The 23,798-nt window shown below is 48.8% G+C and overlaps 1 protein-coding gene across 3 annotated transcripts in view; it reads right to left on the bottom strand.

Moving 5' to 3' along the window:
* Positions 1 to 23,314, bottom strand: part of ASTN2 (astrotactin 2) — a gene marked incomplete at its 5' end in the record, with an annotated part of 938,059 nt that extends 914,745 nt beyond the window's left edge. For 2 of the 3 annotated variants that reach the window (XM_081237081.1, XM_081237082.1), the window contains one exon: positions 22,870 to 23,299. In XM_081237081.1, the coding sequence (XP_081093207.1) occupies positions 22,870 to 23,299 (430 nt within the window). Of the gene's footprint in view, positions 1 to 22,869 lie in introns of all 3 variants that reach the window. The other variant, XM_081237083.1, reaches the window with a different exon arrangement.
* Between the last annotated feature and the right edge of the window lie 484 nt (positions 23,315 to 23,798).

Here is a 23,798-nt window from a genome sequence, read left to right as displayed (position 1 = left end):
ACCCTGGCATTTTTAAAAGCTTCCCATGTATTCTAATGTGCAGCTATGGTTGAAGATCAGGTAGGCCTTGGTTGGTGACTATGTATTTCATTATAAGCACAATGGGAAGTCATTATGAATTTAAGCAGAGAAGAGGTGTGATCTGGTGCACAAGTTTACGCAGTCCTTCTGGTGGCATCTGAGAATGGATTGGGAAGGGCTGGGAGGGGAGTAAGAGCAGGAATGAATCTGAGAGACAGGTTAGGAGTCCACTGAATTACGGGTCAGAGATGAAAGGAACTTGTACCAGGATAACGGCAGAAAGAAATGGATGCATTCAAAACGAATGTTGGGGGGAAACCTAATAAGCTATGGTTACAGGTTAAATATTGAATTGGGAGGAAACAAAGAGAAATGCGAGGATTGTAAAAAGATACTTCCACTCCTGCTCCAGAAGCAAATTTAAGTCTACCCTATGGATAGACACATAAGATGACCAGACTACTTTATTTTCTGTCTTCTCTCTTTCCCTCCACTTCTTCTTCCTCTTCCTGTCCTTCTCCTTCACCATTTTCTTTATTTTGTTCTTTCGTTTGTTTTGTATTTTTGGAACAAGAAATCCTGTTGACTCAGGACCAACTGCTATTTTAAAGTTAAGAAACTCTTGCAAGTTTCATAATTGAGCATATGCCCTTAAGGTCAATCTCAAAAGGGCACATAATATTTGGGGGATAAGGTAACTTGGCTCTTTTGCCTTTTGTTGGCAGTTACAGCCAAGAGTTGAAATTTCAGAAGAAATGATCTCTTAAGAAGGTTTATCATGGGCTTCCCTGGTGGTGCAGTGGTTGAGAGTCCGCCTGCCGATGCAGGGGACATGGGTTCGTGCCCCAGTCCGGGAAGATCCCACATGCCGCGGAGTGGCTGGGCCCGTGAGCCATGGCCGCTGAGCCTGCGCGTCCGGAGCCTGTGCTCCGCAACGGGAGAGGCCACAACAGTGAGAGGCCCGTGTACCGGAAAAAAAAAAAAAAAAAAAAAGAAGAAGGTTTATCATTCTTGCAACTTTTCTTCTGAAACTCTCCAGCAGATGTTTCTAATGCCTTGAGGGAAAAGAGAGCTGATGAATAGTGCTAGAGCAGCAGAGGGGGTTGAGAAAAAGGAGCCCACCAGAGTTGCAGAAAAAGAGCTTTGAATATTTAGCAAAACAGAAATTTTAAGACACTCAGATGCTTTGTACCAGCTGCTCTCAAAAACCCACCTCACACTGAAAATCAAGGTCACAGTCAAATGTGTCCAATATGGACCAAATGGTCATCGAGGCCTCTAAACTCATTCAGGACATTTGGAATCACATTTGACAGCAGGGCCAGACAAGGAGGCAGCCCTATGAGGAAGAGGGAGGCCCTGACACTAGAAGCAAGGTAGACCTGCACCCTGCAATACCCCCCGCACCTCTGGTCTCCTTCACTCCAAATACCATTCTGGGCCAGAGGTAAAGACCAGAGGTAGCCAGTTCTGAGCTGTGCATGGCTCCATGTTGGTCAACAAGGGGCTTGATCAAGGTAGGCAGACAGGAGTGACCTGTGCTCAGGAATTCTTAAGAGAACTCAAGGCTGTGGGGAGCAGACAGAAAGGTTAAGAGAGGCATGGAGATAGAAGGAGGAAGACACACACACACACAGCAAGGTAGGGAGAAAGAAGGAAAGAGACATTAAGAGTAGTAAAGAGAAAAAAGGAGAGAAAGACAAAGAAGAGAGAAGAGAAGAGGTTAAAGAGAGAAAAGAGAAAGTGGACATGAAGAGAAATTTAGGAGGAAAAGAGAAGAAGGAAAACGGATGGGGCAGGAGAAAAAAGAGGAGAGACCCTTGTATCCCATTCTCATCCCATCAGTCACAGGGCAGAGTTTTCAGGAAGTCTCTCTCCAAGAAACACTCATAAATCTTCCATGAAGCAACAATAGAAGCACAAACCTGTGCATTCGTGTCAGACAGGTCTGTCCACACCTGTCTCCCAGGAAATGAGAACTCCTGGACTGCTCTTTCTAAGTCCCAGCTATGGGATGGACCTGCTCTGGGAAGGGAGGGAGGGGATTAAGATGGGAAGAAAAGGCATGGCTGAGAAATGACCCATCAAGGACCTGGAATTCCTACCAGTAAGTGTCATTAATGGATTAACCTAAGACATCCCAGACTATAAGATGTATCAGGCTTTGCAAAGGAAAGCCTACGAAGCAATATTTTTATTAACAAAGCTTGGTGTGTCTTAAGTAAATTTCTGTGAATTTCTTTCTTTAAAACTGAACCTCGGGACTTCCCTGGTGGCGCAGTGGTTAAGAATCCTGCCAATGCAGGGGACATGGGTTCGAGCCCTGATCCAGGAAGATCCCACATGCCGTGGAGCAACTAAGCCCATGCACCACAACTGCTGAACCTGCACTCTAGAGCCCGCGAACCACAACTACTGAGGCTGCGAGCCACAACTACTGAAGCCTGCGTGACTAGAGCCCATGCTCCACAGCAAGAGAAGCCACCGCAATGAGAAGCCCATGCACCACAACAAACAGTAGTCCCTGCTCACCACAACTAGAGAAAGCCCGTGCGCAGCAATGAGGACCCAACACAGCCAATTAATTAATTATTTTTAAAAACGGAATCTCTTTGGGGTTGGTGCTTACACAGTCTTGCCTGAATGTCAGTTCTACCAACATTTACTGACACTCATTCAATAACAGGCCCTGTACTAGGAACAGGGTACAGAAAAGACAAGGCTCCATGCCTGTCCTCAAAGATCTCATAAGCAGTTCCGTCCAACAGAATTTTCTGCAATGGTGGGCATGTTTTATACGGTGCTATTCAATAGGGCAGCCACTACCCACATGTGGCTATTATCAATACTTAAATGCAAACTAACTGCCATTAAGTAAAATTTAAAATTGAGTCCTTCAGCCACATTTCAAGTGCTCAATAGCCACATGCAGCTAGTGACTCTGTACTGTACTATACAGGCAGAGGATAAGACATGGACATAAACATTTTATTATAAGTGAAGTGGGTGGCCTAAGAGATCCAAAAAAAAAAACGTTTCTGAATAAAGTTATTCAATCTGAATTAGGGGAGAGAGGAAAGAGGAGGAAAGAATAAGGATGGACGTTTCCATAAAGAAAGCACTTTAAGAAGGGTAGATAGGGTTCCACCAACAGAAATGGAGGAGAAGCAGGGCATCCATGGTGGAGGACCAGCCTGAGTCAAGTCATTGAAATGCGACTTTAGTAGAGCCTGTTTTCTGAGAGCAATAAAAAAAAAAAACCCAGTTTATCTGAAGTGTAGGCAGAGGAATGGTGAGAGAGAAGGCTAATTAAGGTGGGTTTGGTCCTTAGGTGGAGAGCTCAGATGCCAAGGAGTTTGCTGGTAATCCTGTAAGCAGTAGGGGGCCACTGAAGATTCTAAGTGAGGGAGAAATGACCTTGGGAATGAGCCTTCAGGCAGCACATGAAGTATCTACTCAAAGGAAGAAACTGAAGCAGTATTGCAAGAAACTGGGAAAGAGATGATGTGACATGAAGAAGGTGGGAAATGAGGGAGGAGTAGCTGCTATTGGATTACAAGAGAGAGGGTTGTACGGAAGCCTTATGTTGCCCCAAATAAGAATGACATCTAGGGGCTTCCCTGGTGGCGCAGTGGTTAAGAATCCGCCTGCCAGTGCAGGGGACACAGGTTCGAGCCCTGCTCCGGGAAGATCCCATATGCCGCGGAGCAACTAAACCCGTGCGCCACAACTACTGATCCTGCATTCTAGAGCCTGTGAGCCACAACTACTGAAGCCCACGTGCCACAACTCTGAAGCCTGCGCACCAAGAACCAGTGCCCCTCAACGAGAAGCTACCCAATGAGAAGCCCGTGCACTGCAACGAAGAGTAGCCCCCGCTCGCCACAACTAGAGAAAAGCCCGTGCGCAGCAACAAAGACCCAACGCAGCCAAAATTTTTTAAAATAAATAATTAAAAAAAAAAAAAGAATGACATCTAAAAGTCTGATTATAATTCTTGAAGGCAGTTCCCTGAAGTCATGCCCTGAGCCAAAGTCTTTGCAGAGGAAGAATCATCCAAGAAAGGTGAGCTTTTTCACAACGATTTGCCAGCCCATTAACCTATACTGAAAGATCCCTTCCCCCAGTGTCATCCCCACCATGTCCCCTCATAAGCCACTACGGGCATATCATCCAAAGAGAATTGGGTGGAAAAAAGGAAGCAAAGAGCAAAATGAGATGGAGAAGGTATTTTTAAAAACATGTGCTAGGGAAGTCAAAACAAATTTCCAGCTATTCCTGCTGGAGGAGATTTTATGGGGCAAGACACCCCCAAAATGGGTTTTTATACTGAATTATACTGTGCACCTCATAAAGCATGGAAACTCCTGGCAGCCTGCACGCACACACACTGCCCTCTCGTTACCTGACCAACCCTCCCCAGCAGGTAGGCATGCTGGGAGGCCCAGGGCCATGCAGGCAGCCCAGTGGAGGTGAAGGGACTGGGATCTGCACTCAGAAGCAGCCCCAGCCCCTTGACGTTAGTAAGGTACTGGCCTCCTCTGGCCCTGGGTCTCCCTCTGTGCAATGAGAGGGCTGGTCTGGATAGGCCTGAGGGCCCTGAGAGTTCTAAATCTGGATGGCCTGCAATGTTGGCTCAGGGATGGACAAAGATCCCCTGTAAAGCTGTGCCTTTATAGAAAGATCTGGGGTGAGGACAAAGAGGACTTGAAGTGGAATCCCTGTCCTCATTCCCTCCTGAAGCGAAGGAAAGATAAGGTGTGGTCATAGGTGGAAAAAAATAGTTGATAAGACCTAATTATTTTAAAAGGTATTGAAAAACTACTCTTGAGCAAAGGGATATTTGGCATGGCATGCAGGAAGTTGGCCTGATCTGGGAATTGAACAGCAGCTCCAGCTCGCTGTGCATCCCATGCTAGGTCACTTCAGTATTTGAACCACAGTTTCCTCATCTGTAAAATGGGAAGTGTTGGGGTGCCTCCCTTAAGAGGCCACCCAAAAGGAAGGGGGCATCATGACAATTGCTGGGGAGTCCCAGGTGGGGCCATGAACTCCAAGAGTCTAATTGACCTGAGTTCCTGACACAGGTCTGGGATTCAGTTTTCCCATCTTTAAAAAAAAAAAAAAAAGGTTCTAGTTTTACTGAGATACAACTGACACATAACCCTGTGTAAGTTTAAGCTATACAATGTGTTGATTTGATACAACTATATATTGCAGAATGATTACCACCAGAGCACTTGCTAACACCTTCATCTCGTCACATAATTACCATTTTGTTTTTGTGGTGAGAACATTTAAGAGCTACTCTCTTAGGAACTTTCAAGAACATAATACAGTATTGTGAACTGTGGCCACCAAGCTGTACATTAGATCCCCAGAATGTATTCATCTTATAACTGGAAATCCGTACTCTTCGATCAACATCTCCCCATTTCCCCCACCCCCCAGTAACCACCATGCTAGTCTCTGTTTCTATGAGTTTGGCGTTTTTAGATTCCACATATCAGTGATATCATACACTATCTGTCTTTTTCTGTCTGACTTATTTCACTTAGCATAATGCCCTGGAGGTCCATCCAACATAGTTGCAAATGGAATGATTTCGTTCTTTCTTATGGCTGAAAAATATTCTATTGTATGTATAAACCACATCTTCTTTATCCATTCATCCTGAGATGAACACTTAGGTTGCTTTCGTATCTCAGCTATTGTAAATAATGCTGCAATCAACATAGGAGTGCATACACCTTTTCGAATTACTGTTTTTCATTTTCTTCAGATAAATAGCCAAAAGTGAAACTGCTGGATCATATAGTAGTTCTATTTTTAATTTTCTGAGGAACTTCCATGCCGTTTTCCATAGTGGCTGCAAAGATTTACATTCCCCCCAAAAGTGCAAGTGGGTCCCCTTTTCTTCTTCTTTAAATAAGCGTTTTGGGCAAAATGCTACCTAATGGCTCAACCACTAAAATTTCTGTGACATTAATGCCTCTGTCAACCTGAAACGTATAAATTTCAAAAGCTTTCAGTGGGCTTCCCTGGTGGCACAGCGGTTAAGAATCCACCTGCCAGTGCAAGGGACACAGGTTTGAGTGCTGGTCCGGGAAGATCCTACATGCCACAGGGCAACTAAGCCCGTGCACCACAACTACCGAGCCTGCACTCTAGAGCCCGTGAGCCTCAACTACTGAAGCCCGCATGCCTAGGGCCCGTGCTCTGCAACAAGAGAAGCCACCACAATGAGAAGCCTGCGCACCGCAATGAAGAGTAGCCCCCGCTTGCCGCAACTAGAGAAAGCCCACACACAGCAACAAAGACCCAACGCAGCCAAAAATTAATTAATTTTTTTTAAAAAAGCTTTCAGCTAGCCTTCTCTGCACTGACCGCCAGCTGCATTTTTACAGAGCCAGTTTCCCAAACCTGTTTATGCCTGTTGTGTTTCTCATAACTCTAAAATTTAATGAAATGTGCAGATTAAAAATTTATGAGCATCAAAAGAAAGTGGCTTCTAGGAGGACTGAGCTGATCTTACGATAAAAATCACTTAAATATTGCTATTGAGTTAGGTCAGGTGTGACAACTATAAAAATTTAGAAAGGAATCATAAAACTCTAGAAGAATTACTTGGCAAAGATCTTTAAGTTCTCAGTCCCCTTTAATGAGACCAACATTGGAGATCATATTCGGAATATTATGAGCATGGCTTATACAAGAAAGATGACATGGAGCTCCAATCAGTTGACCCAGACTCGAAGAAGAGGCCCTGGGCCTACCTCAAATCACTGGCAAATGTATATACATTTACGAATTTTAAGTTAAAAAGGAAACGTTTAATGTGCATTATTATTTTTTTATGATTCCTTGCTTTAATAGACTTTTTCTATTAACTGACCAGCTGCCAATCTACATGGCTTCATAAACGAGGGCTTCTAAAGGAAGCAACTCAACCTAAGCCCAGGTAACCCTCTCCTGAATAGTCTGTCTCCCCACTCAAGTGAGAAAATAATTTAAGGAAGAAAAGAAGAACTGCTTTACCCATCATGTCAAATACTGTGCCAGAAAGAAAGAGACACCCACCCCAGACTCATGATAATTGTTTCCTTTCTGGCTCCTCCCCTGCTGGCTTCAGTTTCTTCTTTTAGTTCTGCAGAGAGAAGAATCATTATCCTATTCTCTGCCTCTCATATGTATCTATATGTATGTACCCACATATGTGTATATATGTGTGTGTGTGTATACATACACACATTTGTATATATACATATATAAACACACATTGTGTGTGTGTGTATGTGTATGTGTGTATATACACATTCACATAGGGTCAGTCAAGAAGAGGACTCCCTGCCTGTGGTCTGGAAGGAATCTGCAAGTATGCAAGTAGATTCTGGGACCCAGAGCTGGCTTAATATTGGAGTGTCTCTTTAGCTGAAGCCCAGAGCGACTCATCCTCCCCAGATCTATCATGCAACCCAGTTTGAAAAACCAATGCCCTAACAAAAGATGGTTCCGGATGACCCTGGACAAGTCACTTCCTCTCTGTTGCATCACCAAAGGTGGTTGGTCAGGCACATACTTACTCTACATTTCACTAGGATCCCAGCAAGCTCTTCATCATGATCACTTCTGGGGAATGAGATTGGGCGGGGGAGAGACTTTCACTTTTTCCCACATAATATTCCTGAATTGTCTGAATTTGTTACTACAACAAGCTTGCATTCCTTTTGTTGAAACCTAAAATTAAGGTTAAAAATTTACTAAGTATGCATGCACCCACTGCTGGAGTTACAGATATTAAAGAGACATGATGTTCAACTCAGGAAGCTTACAAGACTAGCAAGAGAGACAGACAATTAAACAATCACAATATTTTCATGAAAACACGGACTGCAGTGAATATACAAAGTGCTTGCGAGATAACTGTTCTCGGGGGAGCCAGGAAAGTCATCTTGGAAGCAGCAAAGGCACATTCAAGCTGGATCTTAAAACACGGGTAGGAGTTATGAGGCAGGAAAGATATTATTTAAATGTATACGTTAAAGGAAATCTCACAATTAAGTGGGCAAAATTTTAATTTTAAATGAATATCTTTATCTCAGCAGTTGGGTTAAATCCACGTTTCCCAAAGTGTGGTATGAGAGATTAGTTTAGACGGCACGTGGACACTACGCTAACTTTTACAGGCTACCTTCCATTTATAGCAAGTTATTCTGGTGTTCCATTTGTGAGAGTGATACAAAGATTCCTTTTAAAAAATAAATACAGCTAATCCCATTTACTACGTGACCCTGTGCAATTGACTTGATCTCTTTGAATGGCCACATCTTCATCCGTAATACGGAGATGCTAAAAATACCCATGAAAGGGATTTTTTTTTTAATCAAAAAGTTCAAGTGTTATTATCCCAATAGTTTGAACTCCCTGCATTTCTGTGCCCCCAAGGGACTCAGCACAATGTCTGGGATGGAAGAACGACTGAATAATGACGGAAGGGGCTTAGCTCCAAGCAAGGGGAACTTAAGGTGAACCACAGGTTTTGGGTGAACTGGTTGAGTCTAGGGAACGTGAACAGAATTCATCATCCATGCAAACCCCAGTTGATCCTAGTGACTGATGAGGCATCTGAAGCTGTGATTAAGTTGATTAGCAATGTCTAATCACACACATTTTCCATTTATTCATTCCTTCATTCAACTAATAGTTACTGAGTGCCTACTATGTGACAAGCACAGCTCTAGACACCTGCGATTCCAGTAGTGGACAGGACTGGAAGGTTCCTCCTCTCTCATGGAGTATCTTACGCAGTCCAATCTTCCCCACCTACCTGAAGGAGACATGGCTCTGACAATATTCACTTAATCTTATCTGAGGCCCAAAGAGGAACTGTCATTTATTTGAGGCCACAGCAAGTAGATGGCAGAAACAGGACTAGGGCCCAAAGCATTTGCCTCTCAATCTAGCACAGTTTGGTATTTAGCAGGCTTGCAAAACCTGCTTGGCTTTCCAAGATCCGCAGCTGCCCCTTCTCAGCCACCAGCCTTCCCACCTGTTGTCTCTCTCGGGGGAGGGGTTGCCTTCTCTTCCCCAGCTGGGAGCAGGTGAACTGGGGCCATTCCCTGGAGGGTTCTGCAGTTTGGAGATGGTTTACAGGCCAGGAGAATAAAGTGGAGAAAGAAAAGAAGGGAGGGAGGGAGGGATGGTAGGAGTCCTGCTATTGGCAGACAGGTAATTGGTTACTTTGGGTGGTCAGCTTCTTCCAGTCTCCCTCCCTGGGGAAGGCTAGAGAGAAAGTAATTGAAGAAGGTGCCTGAACAAATTAGTGTGAGACTGGGCTTAAAAATCTGAGTTGCACCTGGGTTCAGAGCTGAGGGTTTGATCTTCAGACGCCCGAGAAAGGATACAGAGATGGAGGAAGGAAGGGAGGGAGTCGGCTTTATCCTGCTGCAGCAGAGCTTCCAGCCTCAGAAGCTCCTAAAGGGAACCTTTCTTTCCCTCCTGGGCTCCTGCTGAGCTGAGGGGGCTGAGAAGAACCTCAAATATCACTTATCTTAATCTCATCACATGAGAAATGGTAGGAAGCCCAGAAAGTGGAAGGGACTTGACCACAGACACCAGCAGAACTGGGACCAAACCCCAGGAACCCTGGCTCCTAATTCCAGCACCAGATGACCCTGCCCCCTGGCTCCATGAGGTCTTTACTCACAGGACTTCCTGTGAATTGCCCTAAACATGCTCCAACTGCAAATAAAGTGGGGAGGGGATGTGTCCTAGGGATTAAAGTATAGGTCTGTTTATCTTTGTTTATTTAACAGACACCTAGATGGCATTTGCTGAGTGGTGGGCAATGGTCTACATGCTCTGCAAACTTTAGCTCTTGGAATCCTGATAGCAATCTCCTGATAAGCAACAGAACAACCCAATGAGGCGGCTACCTTGTAAGATGGTGTTCACAAACTACCACCCCTACCGCTGTCCATGTGACATTCATTTGCTCAGGAAACATCTACTCAGCACCTACTATGTGCTGTGTAATGCATTATATAGTTGAGAGGAGCCAAAAAATGAACAAGACACATTCCCTACCATCAAGGAGCTGCCAGATAAAGCTTTTTGGGTTTTGTTTTTTGTTTTTTTTTTTAAATAAACAGGATAGAAAGCTATGAGGGGGACGGTGTACCAGGGAAGGCTTTGGTCAGGGAAGACTTCTTGGAGGAGGTGACTTGAGTTCTATGAGAAAAGGAAATATGAACCCAGAGAAGAAGGCAAAAATTTTTAAAGTTTCTAGACTGTGAAAAGGAATTAAGATTTTATCTTAAGAGCAATGAGAAACATTTACAGGCTTTAAACAAGAGAGTGGCAAGATCCAATTTGCTTTTTGAAAAAGATCACTCTGGTTACTGTATACAGCAGGGATGGCAAACTTGTTCTGTACAGGAACAATTAGGAAATATATTAAGTTTGGTAGGCCGGATACTCATTGTTGCTACTATTCAACTCCGCTGTTGTAAAGCAAAAGCAACCACAGACAATACATACACAAGGGTATGAGTGTGACTGTGTTCCAATACATCTTTTTTTATTAATGGACACTGATATTTGAATTTCATATAATTGTCGCATATCACGAAATATGATTCTTCTTTTGATTTTTTCAAGTATTTAAACAAGTAAATAGACTTACAGGCCACACAAAAGCAGGCAGCAAGCTGGATTTGGCAATGTGCTATATATCAAAAAATATCAAGAAAGGATAAGGAGGATGGAGAGGCAGCAAGACGACCAGTTAGGAGACTGAGGTAATAGCCCAAGTGAGCTTGGACAAAGGTGGTGGCAGGAGGACATCACGAGAAGTGAAGAAGTTTGACAGTCATTTTAGAAGTCAAACCAACAAGGTTGGTTGACTGAAAGAATGAGAGAGGCAAAGGAAGGGAGATATCAAAGATGATTCCTTTGCTTGAATAACTGGGTGAATGGTCGCCTGGTTTCCTGAGACGGAAGGGATGTGGGGAGAGCAGGTTTGGGGGGACAAATCACACATTGGTAATATGATTCCTGACAGCAGAGAGAGAAACAGGGTCCCTGCAGGTTGCCAGATAAAATACTGGCTGTCCAGCTAAATTTGCATTTCTGATCATCAGAGAGTCATTTTTAGCATAACTACATCCCAAATATTGCATGGGACATATGGGACGTAGTTATACTAAGCAAGTATTCATTGTCTGAAATTCGACTGGGCATCCGGCATTTTATTTTTTGCATTTATTTTTTGTTCACAAAATATGCCAATCCTACTAGGGGGATAGCCTTGGAGGAGAAAGGAAGGTTCCTCAGAAGAGGTAATAACTGAGCTAAGGCTAGGAGATGGCCAGGTGAATGAGACCAGAAAAGCATTATAAGCAGAGAAAACAGCATTTCTATTCAGGACTCAGGTAGGGGGAATATGCCTGGTTCCCCCCACCCCCCACAGAAACCTGTCGGTCATCAGTGAAGCTAGTGCCCCAAGTGCCATGGGGAATGTCAGGAGGTGAGGCCGAAGAGATACCCAGGGACCACTGCCCCCAGGGTGTCCAGGGACACACCAAGGATTCGGTACACTTCTTAAAGTACAGATTCCCAGGCCCCTCCCAGGTGCTTCCACTGATCTGGAAGGGAAAACCCGGACTCTAAGATGATTCTGAGGAGTCACTAACTTTGGGGAAAACTGGGCTAAATAATCTGGGACCTTTCCCAGTGACAAATCCCAGGAGCCTAGGAAGTTGCTGCCGGCTGTGAAGTCTTGAAAAGAGTAACCCAGGTAAATCAGAGCAAAGGCAGCAGAGAACAAGCCCGCAGCCTCCCAAGGGGACTCCTGAGAAGGGGGTTCTGTCCATTTGGATGGAAGTAGGTGGTCCAGAATGTTTGTCCACGGACCCACCCAGCTCCCCAAGAGTCCCTAGGCCTCTGGTACCCGGTTCTCATTGGAGCCCTCAGCTCCTGCAAGGAGACAGACGTCCCCATGGCTCTCCTTGCCGCCCTGCCTCCTTCCCTCCTCAGCCCACAGCCACCACCGAAATGATTCCCCCCAATGCAGCTATGACTGTGACTGGAAATCTCTTTACTGCTGATTCTGCTAATGGAAATGTTCCTTCCCTTTGCGGCTGCCTGCAAAGCCACTCGTGACTTCCCCCGGTGCCTGAGAGCAAGGCTTTGTCAGCCAGCAGCCACCAGAAGGGAGAGGGTTCTGCCCTGATTGCCTCCCCCAAGACCCGCCTGCCTTAGACTCAGGCTCTCCGAGCTTCTCTGGCCAAACTGTCCTCAGACAACCCGGGAGCCCCCCGGGAGCCCCCTCCCTCCCCACCGCTTCCCCCTGCTCTTGGAGAGGGAGCAGAGATCAATGGTCAATTTCATCCTTTTTCTCCTCCTAGTGGGGAGAGAGGGAGGGAGGGCAGAGGCCAAAGCCCTCATGCTGGAGTGGAAAGAGGGGGGAGGGAGAGGGAATTGCATTCATTAGTTATTCATACCTCCACCTCCTTCCACAACAAGGATCCAGGTGGCTAAGAGGCACGGAGCACAAACTGTGCTAGGTGCTTTGCACACACTATCTCCGTAAGGATCATATGGCTTAGTGTAAGTAAAAACTGAGCACAGTGTTGGACACTGACTACAACTGAAGATGGAGGCCTCTCCAAAAGTAAGGATCGCAGCGACCCAGAGAAGGGACTGCTGTGTTACCTTCGCTTTCTTCACGGGCATACAGAGGTCTGCAGTTAGGAAGTAGTGCAGCCGGGATTCTATCCCAGGGCTTTGGGCCTTTCGAGCTGGCACACCCAGTCAGAGGAGCTGGGCTACAGACTGGATTTTGCCACGGCTTAGCTGTGGGACCTTGCAAATGTACTTCTTTTTGCTAGGTAAATGAGGGAGCTGGGCTGGATCTCAAAGGCATTCTTTTACCCAGTTCTAACACTCCAGGAGAACTATACACTATTTATTAGGACTTTTATAGCATTATAATATATATATATTATATATTATTACCTATATCCCGTATGTATAGATAATGTAATATAAATTCCATTTTCAAGGTAGGAGCATAAAAACTGCACAATGCTGCTAAGGAGCACTAGGCGACAAAAGTCAACTTGGGAGGAAGGGGAGGAGTGACAGGGACGTTGACCTAGTCAAACAGGGGCTGCATCTCAGACAACAGATGCTCGACAATTTCTAGAAAAGGAATGCAGAGCTTCTCTAAGTTCCTGGAAGGTCTAGGGAACAGGTTCCCTAGTATAACAGTATATGACCAGCAGAAGGTGGGAATTCCCTAAGCACTGGCAGAAGAAGGAAGTGGAAAGGGAAGAAGAAAGGGGAAGGAGGAAGGAGAGAGGGGAAGGAGGAAGGAGAGAGGGGAAGGAGGAAGCGAGGAAGGAGGGAAGGAGGAACATCAAGAAGGCACGGCAGCATGGGAATCTGCTTGTCAAGGAGTCCAGGGCTAACGCGTGACGTCTAGAGAAGATGAGACAAGGCCCGGTGCTCTCCTGGCAGCCGAGCAAGGAGCGACAGGGCCTGGGGAGATGCTGAGTCAGCTCCTGGCAGCCCAGAAGTGAGGTGTTGAGTCCCTCAGGCCTGTGAGGCTGTCACACCTGAAGTTCCTCTATAAGAAACGTCTGCAACTGCTTGGTAATGAGAGGAGGAAGAGATAAAAAGTACAAGAGGTTGTTAAAGAGGTGAACACTCTAGAGCACTCCTAGTTCTGGGCAGTGTGGAAGGCAGAGAGAGCATGGAGTTTGGAACCAGGCACACCTGGGACAGGACGCAGCTCAGCTGTATGGCAGCTGTGTGATCTTGGGTATGTTTCTTAACTCCCCTGAGCTTCCGTGCTCACCTATAACATGGGATGAATCCTAGCTGTCTTTCAGCAGTATGGAAAGAAGGAAATGCAGTAACAGATGTGCCAGCCCTGCATCCAGGGCACAGTAAACGTTCAATGAATGGTTGCTTTTTTCATAGCCTACCCCATGCCAGAAGGGTGAAGTCCAGCATACCAGCTCCTCCCACCCCCAGTGGCCTGGACTAAGGTGGGAGGAAGGCACACCAGACCAGGAATCAAAAGATTGGATCTGGTTCCTGCTCCACCACTGACATGCTATGGTGACCTTGACTTCTCCATCTTTATATAAAAGGGTTTCGTTTAGAAAATGTCCTAAATTCTTACCATTTACAGCAGGTGATGATCCCAACACCATGGATGGATCACCTCCCCCCAAACATTCAGTGCCCCTCTGTCTGGCACAATACAAAGGTGCTAATCCCTTATCTGGCTTCCATGATTCTCAAGAAAAGGTCTTCCCTAAACCCAACTCTTTTTCCTCTAATCAAACTGGTCTCATTCCTCTTCCTACAAACACCCCAGAATAATAAGGAGGCAGGAGAAGGTAGAGGCAGTAGCTGTGGAAGCTCAGAAGAGGGAAGGTTTCATTGAAGAGGTGGCATTCCAGCTCAGCCTTTACAGAGGAGTGGAATTGCAACACCTCTCCAGCTCGGCACAGTATGGATTCTGAGCTGAGACTTGGCAAACCTAAGTTTCTAGTCATCTAAGATGCCCTGAACACCTAGGATGTGCCAAGCACAGGGTGAATCACTGCAGCCCCAGAGATGAGGGAGGGATGTTCTCTGCCTGTGGAGCTCTTAGGCAAGTAGCACAAGACAGACAGAGAAACACATTAAGTTCTGCTCTCACTCTGCCCCGAGTCACCATCCTCTCTCACCTGAACACACTCCTGCAGACCTTCCTCTCCCATCCTTGCTCCTCTGCAGAGCAGCCTGAGTAATTCCCTTGAGACAGAAGTCAGTTACGGATACTCTTCTGCTTAACGTCCTGCCTGGCTCTCCATGGCACTCACAGTAAAAGCCTAAATCCTGTCCTGTCCACCCCCCACTCACTCCACTCCGGCCATACTGGCCTTCTTGCTGGCCCCTGAACGATCCAGGTGTGCTCTGGAGTCAGGTCTTTGCTGAAGCCGTTCTCTGCCCGGAATACTCTTTCACATATCTGCTTGGTGACGCCTTCATGGCCTTCAGGTCTTGGTCCAATCCTATAATCTCAATAAGCAATCCTTTGGCCCTATTTAATATTAAAATTGATTTCCTCACCTCAATAACGTTCATTTTCTTTTTGCCCTTCTTTTTTATAGAATCTATCACCTTCTCACATACCACATAATTTTCTTATCTATTATGTTTATCATCTTCTCCCCAACACACATACACATGCACACACACACATGCATATATACACGTACTCCTGGATATGAGCTCTCTGAACACAGAAATTTATGTCTTTTGTTCTCCATATATCTTAAGTGGCTGGAGCAGTGCCTAGCATGTTGTAGGCGCTCAGTAGTTCTAAGGGACCAGCCACTGTTACACCAGTCTTTATATTGCTAGTGGGCACCAAGGCCCAGAGTGTCCAACTTTAGTGCCAAGAGGTCAGGAAAGGCTTCAAAGGTAAAGTTCATAGTTGAATTCAGCCTTGAAAGGTAAGAAGGAATTTTCCCAGGGCCTTTGGGGCAGAGTTACAGAACAAGAAAGAAGGGTTCTTAGCACAGGACAGTCTGGGCAGAGTCTGATCATGGATCTTGTAGCTCAATAAGCAGCTTGAACTTCATACTAAGAATTATGGGGAGTCAGTGAAGTGCTTTAGGAGAGGATGGCCAGGATCCGATTTGGGTTTTTAATGAACTCCCTCTGTCTGCAAGTACAGACGATGGACTAGAGAGGTTAAGACCAGAGGAAGATAGACCAGTGGGTTGACAGCTGAAATCGTAGTCGAGAGAAGTGTTGACGTCTGACCCTGCCGGGGGCCGTGACAACGGGCATGGAGAAAGGGTTCCTTCTCAGGTGAAAACCCTAATGGTTGATGACATACAACATCCTTGTCAATTTTCGACTCACAGAGGGGCTGCCTGCACGCTCCAGTATGCCAGTAAGGAAGCTAGAAATCTTCCAGTCCTGAAGCTTACATTGGGTAGTCACCACCCCACCCCCTTCCAAATCAAAGAAAAGTCTTCCTGGGGGCTGCTGTCCTGAAGAACTGCAGACGGCAGTGAAGAGCCAGTGAGAGGAGAGCAGAGTGAGTCCTGCCAAGCACCGCTGCCTGCCTTCTCAGGGGCCGAGAGGCTGCAAGCCCTGCCGGGAGGAAAGAAAAGCCAGCTCTCTCTCGCTATAGTTAATCTTCTGTTGCCACTAGCTGGTCAGTATGAGAACTTGGGGAAGTATCAGCCCTGCAAAGAAAGCATCCCCGTAATGCTGCTGCACCTCAAGGTTAAATCTGACTCTTTCTTTCTTTTTCTGGAAAAGAGCAGGCTTCTGCTCACCCTCAAGGCAGCTAGAGTGAAAAGCAATGAGGCTCCCTCCTCCCCAGCACAAAACCCATTGGCTCAGGCTCTCAGCAGAGACTGGAGCCAACCAGCTCCAGGATACCCTGGGCAGGAGAACAAATTCAACTTCCCCAGGGATATCTTTCTCCTTAGATTTTTGTTTCTTTGTTTGTTTGTTTTGCAGGGAGAGGAGGAGAGACTTGGTGCACCTTATGATGGTCAACCAAGTTGCACACCTGAGACTTATTTAACCCAGAGCCACGTGTTGGTAGTCAGTGTGATGAAAAGAAGCGTGGAGGGGAATTCAAGAGCACTGGGTTTAAGTGTGAACAGCTGGTCCTTAGGTAGATTACCTCCCTTGTCTGGGACCCAGTGTTACCATTTAAGTGAAGGGGGTAGATTCAATGTGCTCTGAGAGTCTGTGATGCTGTAAGGCCATCAGAGTTGATGGTCATGGTCACAGCTTTCATGGCTTTACCCGAAGAAGTCACTGTCACTCTCCGTCCTTCTCTCTCCCCAGCCCACGTGTCCACACCATCCTATGGCAGCCAACGCCTAGCTTACAGCCAAGCAAGGAGGTAAGAAGCAGGCAGCTTTGCCTGCCGGGGGCCTAGGCAAACCTACTGTTGGACCTGCTGTAAATTAGTATTATTGAATGATCTTGCAGCCTGAGGGCCCCATTCAGGATAAGGATCAAGCTCTGGGTCACAAAAGCTCGCAGAGCTGGGCTATCTTGATGGCTAGTGTTCCTGACCCCCAGAAACAGCAAATCTGGATGGCCTTGACCCAACCTGGGCCTCTCTAACAGCTAAAACGAATCCTCCTCTCACCCTGCCCCATCACCCTCTCGGTAACATAGTATAATGGTCCCTTGGTATCTGCAGGAGATTGATTCCAGGACCCCACCCCTTTCCAAGACCCAAGGATGTACCAGTCCCTTATATAAAATGGCACAGTGCAGTCGGCCCACGGCTGATTGAATCTGGGGATGTAGAACCCACGGCTACGGAGGGCTAATTGTACTTTCTGAGGGCAGATGATATATCTGTCTCTGCCCTAATTATTAAATAGAGTTCATCAGATCTGAACTGGCAAAGGGGTGGGGGTGGAGTAAGGGAAGTGAGTGAAAAGGGGGAAAAACTCAGATCAGAGACCACTGAACCGCCCCCCCCCACCTTGTTTACAATATCTCAGAAACCTGGACCATCAGAGCAGGACGGGACCTTGGAGTCTGAATGCTACTGAAATGCTTTAGTGATAAGGAACCTGGAGCCCAAATGAGGAAATAACATTTTTTAAGCTTTGTCTGAAGACATCAAATTCGCCCTCTCACCCACCCCGGAATCTCTCCCTCTTACCCATTCTGGAAAAAACACTGGGATTGATTTTAATGAATATTCTGTGGTCAGAAATCCCTACAGAAAACCCAGCTTATACTATTTGTATCTGTTTTTTTTTTTTCTCCCACTTAATAACTGTCATCAACCTTCAGAATCAAGGCAGAAACCAAAAGGGGCAGATAGCCTCAATGCCTCTGGTCCTTTCTCCAAATGCCTGCCAAATAGCTGTGTGGTCCCTGCTTGAAGACTTCCTCCCATGTGGACCCTGTCATCATTAGAGGTGAGAAGGCTTGGTTGTTGGGCAGCTCCCAGGGACACATCCTCCTGTCATGTTGTGCTCCATCCCCTTAGTATTTGCACCTTTAGGACATTCTTTAGAACCAGACAGGAAAAAAAAGCACGTGCCTCACTCCCTGTTGACGTTCGAAGAAAGCTTCTCCAGCCCTTGTGGACTGTCCTTAGGCTAAACTCCCTGCTTCTAGCAACCTTTCTGACCTTGTGCCTGGTCCCTCACTCCTTCTGGGGGCTTCTCTCTTTTGGTGTCCATTTTTGCCTGTATTTTAAGGAATCTTTGCAGACCTGACCAAGTGGGCATTTCAGAGCATCTCTGTCTTCCACCCAAGCCAATCAGCTTCCTGCAAACAGCATCCTTTCAGGACAGATCCTGAGGACACTGCCAGATCTGCTCATGCAGATGCATTTAAAAACATACTACTGGATGGTTTTTCTTTCTCCACACACCCTCCCCCAAATAGAGAGCACATTCCTCACCTGTGTGATTTATATGACGAGGTAAATTAGTAATGGATGTTGACAATGAGTGGTTACTCAGTTTTATCTCCTTTCCCCCTTTTGCTGAATCAAGGCTCATGGTAAACAGTCCAGCCTGGCCACTATCAAGCACAGGAAGAAGGATGCCATTTCCCTAGCGGTGGGCATGAAAGCTAAATCCACAAGCAGACTCTGGAGCTGCCTGGGGGCAGATGAGCACTGGGTGATGTGCGGGTTCACCTCAGAAGCCCTGCATGGACAGTTGCTCCCGTTCAAATTCTTTCTTTTCCATCAGTCCTCCCCAACACCCCCATGTCACCAGCAAAGGAAAGGAGCCAGTGAGAAGAAAGAGCAGCTAGTCAGTGTTACAGAGTGGGTCAGGACACTTCAAGTTCATAGAATCTCTGCACCGAAGGATTATTTTAGGGCTCAGCTACCCACTCATATTATAGCACAAAGAACTGAAGATCCGGGGGAAATGACGTGTTCAAGGTCAGAGCGGGCCACGGCTGAGAGCTCCAGGTCCTAAGCAACATCAAGTCCCCCAGCTGTACTGGAGCATTCAACTTCTCCTCCAGCCCATCCTCCATGACCTCACTCAGTTTTTGTTTTTTTGGGTTTTCTTCCTGTCCAGGAAACGTCCCCAGCTTTCTCTAAGTCTAAAGAGATATCTCCCTCCCTGATGTTACAGAATGTGTCATATTCATCACTCCCTGGCACCACTACATAGAATGCCCTTTGACATCCCATGAGTCATGGAACTTTGAGTTGGCAGGGTCATCGGAGGTCATTTAATTCATGCCTCACTCTCGCACTCTCATACTTCAGCACCAATGTAGCTAAAGTTCCCCTGAGAAAGGTTCTTGCCGTGCTGATGATTGTTGTGTTTCCTCTCCAGGACCCTGCACCATGCCCTACATAAATGTAACCAGCCCCTCAGTCCATATTTGGCTCAAGGTGGCTGTTTAGCAATTACCAAGAATGTAGGTGTCTGATGGGCTGAGATTCCAGTCCCAGGTCTGCATTTACTCAAAGTGAGACATTAGACTAGGCACCTGACCTCTCTGAAGAATGTTTCCTTACCTGTAAAATGGGAATAAATTACAACAGTGCCCACTTCATATATTTTATGTGAGTAAATAATAAAAGGCAAGAGGAAAGCTCTGAGCACCACAGTAAGGATTCCACAACTATTTGCTATTCCTTGATCAATTTCAAGGAAATTCACTTTATCAGGACCACTGACTTAGATTCTAAAGAAGAGGCCCAGACATAGAAACTTGGGGGGTATTTCACCTCTGAGGGAAACTTCCACCTACATAAAGCAGGCTGGAACATGAAGGGAAGATTAGAAACATGAAGAGGAAAAGACCTGAAGAAAAGTCTTTTAAGTCTGGGCATTACCAACGATAGAGCCAATAATTCAAACAAGAGAGGCAGGCAGAATGGAGGGAGGGAAGGCCAGGTATGTCGGTGACTTTGGTGAATAGGGACGGTAGACAGTGTGTGCAAAATAATTGTGAGCTTCCCCAACTGGACTTGGAGTAGAATGGGAACTCTACCTTTTATTTGTTTGTTCACCGCCCCTTAACACCAGGGACATTTTACCACCACCAACTCTAGACCCACAACCCAAAGCATAGCCTGAGGGCTTTGGTAGACACTATCACCCCCTAGTGGTGGCTCCACACACCCTGCTCTTGGCAGGATTCAGCATTTACCATCTTTGCATGTGCATCTGTGGCGCATGCCGTCTCCAAATCCCTTGAACTGGTGACCTAGTAGTGAAAGACTCACCCAACTCGCCAGAGACAAACACTAGGGAAGGAGGTTTAGAAGGTCTGAAGATGGGATGATGGGATGGGGCTCCTTGAGGACCCTGGGGGAGATACGGTCATAAATGACTCATAGTACCCCCCCGCCCTCATTTTCAGCCAGCCTGGCCCTCCCAGAGCTCACTGTGCACTCTGTGTTTACACACAAACAGTGGAAGAACAACACAAATAAAAAGCCCACGTCTCCCTACACAGATCCTGCTATACTCGGCCATCTGGCGACTACCTCGCTAGCCAAATCCCTGGTAGGAGTGCCTTGGGCTGCCAGTCCAGGGCGCCGGGGAAGGAGGAGGAGGAACCTGATTCCCCAAAGGGCTCAGGGCTTCCAAGGAGGGCTGCACCTGCCACTCCACAGCAGGCAGTCCCCAGCCGCAGAGGCTCAGCCGCCTGCGTCAGAGAAGGCAGAAGCCTCCAAGTGGAGAGCACCAGGAGACTCCGATGCTGAAGCACAGGCCTGGGGGATTTGACACTTCCAGCTCCTCACTCAGGTCCTCACTCAGCCTGCCCTGGGCTCCCAGGTACCCATTTCCTCTTGAAAGCCAAAGTTTAAAAACACAGAGATTGCCAGCTCCAGGAATTCTGGAGCGACTCCTGTAGCTGGCTGGACCAGGTCCTCCACATCCTAGGGAAACTGGCACGCTCTGGGGTCCTCGCTTCCAAGTCATGCCATACCCAAGGATGCCCCCCCCCACCCTTTCTCCTTCATTTGAACAGCCATTTAGAAGGATCCCCACTCCCTCCCTCTCCGGACATGCGGAGTAGAGAGATCTCGAGGGTGGAGGGAGAAGGTTGGGATTGGAAGTGGTGACGGACACCCTCCGTTTCTCTGGAAGGACTCTTCCCTGCGGCGGAGTCACAGGAGTTGGCCATGAGCCCAAGCTTAGCTCTTTGCCCTAAGGAACCCCATCTTCACCCCCATCCCCTTACTTGGAAATGGGCAGCTCACAAGTGCACGTGGGAATGGCTCTTGGTGTGTGTGTGTATGTGTGTGCCCCCGCACGCGTGTGTATGCTTGAACGTGTGTGTGGCACGCCAGACGTGCCGCCGCGGAAAGTCCCCTGGGAACCTGCAAGGCGCTCTCCCGCCTAGCATCCCACAAAGCTCAGCACGCTCAAGTTACAGCCAGCTGGGGAGAGCCCAGGGGCCAGAAACCCGAGGCACATGCTCAGACCAGGAAAGGGCCTGGCACTCGCTCAAATCTCCGAAGGCGGCCAGCACGAAAGGGAAGGGGCGGGCGGGCGGCGTCACAAAAATACATCAAAAATATTATGGCTCCCAGGAGAGAGGAGTCTAGTCCATTGATTACTCTCTGGGGCTTCTCGGGCGAGCAAGGAGTTAACCTCAGAGGTTCAAGCCGGGGCCCCGAAGGCGCGGACATCGAAGGCCCATCACCCCCGCGGTGCCGGACCTGAGCCGGATCCCGAGGTCTGGACTCTGGGAAGAGCCGCCGGCGCCTTGCTGGAGCTGCTGTTGGCCAGACTCCGACAACCAATCGCACCCCGCTCCCCCAAGAGGGGAGGGGGGAGAGAGACCGGCGAGCGCGGGAGAGCTAAGGGGGAACAACATTTTTGTAAACGCTCTCCGAGATAATTAAGCGATCAATTACCCGGGTGGGAAATCAGCTGCGCCTCCCACAGCTACCTGGATGGGCCGACTCCTCCGGGATTCGCGCTGGGAACCAGCAGGCAGCAAGCTGCGGGCGAACTTTCTGATTAACTTTTACGTTTGAGCCCCCACCCCCATCCTTTTCCTCTCCCCTTCCTTTTTCATGCCTTTAAGTTATTATTATTAGCCCAGTGAGTGAGCTGCGAGGTCAAACCTGCTCTCCGCCGGGAGGGGGGTAGGAAGGCGAATGCGACCACGGGGATGGAGGGAGAATCTGAAAGTGGAGGGAGCCCTTGGGTTCCAAACGCCAGTGCTCGGAAATCACTCAATCCTCCCCAGCCCCATTTCACAGATGGCTAAAACTGAGGCCCAGAGAGGGGAAGCGACTTGGCCAAGGTCACCTAACCCATCGGGAGGCCGAATTTATGCGGACTGAGAGATTCTACATGGAGCGACTCCGCTCCGATTCTCGAGAAAATCGAACCGGAAGAGCAGAGCCGACGACTCCGAGGCGAGAGCGAGGGGGCGGTGACCGCGGGCGGCCAGTGGCCGTGTGCCCCAGGAGCAGTGGACGGCTGGACCCAGACCTGGCTCCCGAGCGGGGAACTACCACGGCCCCCAGCTCAAGCACACTCAGGCAGTTGGGGTTTCGGCGTCAGCGACGGATCGCGGCAGAGCTCAACGTCTGCACTGAGAGACGGACGGACAGGTCCCCACCGCGGGAAGGTTGGCACGCCCCCGGTCTCCCGCCACGCGCTCGCCCAGATACTGCCCCGGACTCATTCCAACCACCTGTACGCCCTCCGGGCCCCTCAGCTGCCCTCACTCAACCCCGTTCGGGGCAGCCCGGGGCGGGAATCCCCAGGGCGCCCCCACCCGTCTGGCTTCACTTGGGGGCTCCCGGTTCCCTGGGACCCCGCGTGTGCCGGCGCCCAGCCTTACCCAGAGTGAAGAAGGGCAGCTCTGTGTTGTCCAGGTCGTCCTGCACCGCGATGCGCCCCGGCAGCTCGTTACGCACAAAGAGCAGGAGGCGCGACTCGGCGGCGGTGCCCGCGGAGCCAGCGGAGCCCGAGGACGCGGCGGCGGCGGCGGCTCCTGCCCCGGTCCCACTCCCGGCCCCGGCGCGGGTGCCGCTCCAGCCGATATCGCTCTCCCGCAGGGCAGGCAGCGTGGACACCGTGACTGTCTTGAGCCGGCATGGGCTGTCGGGCTCCCGCGAGGCGGCGGCGGTGGCGCCGGCCAGAAGCGGCGGCGGCGGCAGCAGGAGCAGGAACAGCAGCAGCGGCGGCGGCACCGGATGGAAGCCGAGCCTCAGCTGCCCCCGGAGCACCGAGCTGGGGCCGGGGCTGCGCCGAGCGCCGGCGGCGGCCATGGCGGGAGGGGCTGCGGTGCTGCGAGCGGCGGTGGCGAAGGAGGAGGAAGAGACAGCGGCGGCGGCGGACGCCGAAGCGAACCAGGACGCCGGAGCTAAGGAGTCGTGGGAGCCGCTCGCTAGCAGCTCCCGGCTCCGGGCTCCGCCTCCCAATCGGCCCTGGCCCGCCCCACCCCCCCGCGCCGCCTCCCCGGGCCCCGCCGCCCGCCCCTTCTCTGGCTCCCCACTCAGACCCCGAGCTTCTCGGAGGCTCCGCCCAGCCTCGTGCGAATCCCAGTCGCCCCCTCTCCTTTCCCAGGATCCCCCAATCCGCCCTCACAATATTCTTTAGCCACAGCACCCCTCTGCAAATTCCTAAGGCTTAGGGACTCCAGGTGCTTCCCCTTATTCCCCTGGGCTCAACCCAGCTCGCCCAGCTTTGCCCCACCCCTGGCCCAACCCAGAGGCTGCACCTGGGGGCGCGCCTTAGCCCAGCCTTGCTCCAGACCCCGCCTTCTGG

The sequence above is a fragment of the Mesoplodon bidens genome (genome assembly GCF_964165515.1).
Source record: "Mesoplodon bidens genome assembly, chromosome: 6".
In the NCBI taxonomy this organism is placed as follows: domain Eukaryota; kingdom Metazoa; phylum Chordata; class Mammalia; order Artiodactyla; family Ziphiidae; genus Mesoplodon; species Mesoplodon bidens.
Note: the sequence above shows the minus strand (reverse complement) of the source record. Positions and strands in the feature narration are given on the sequence as shown.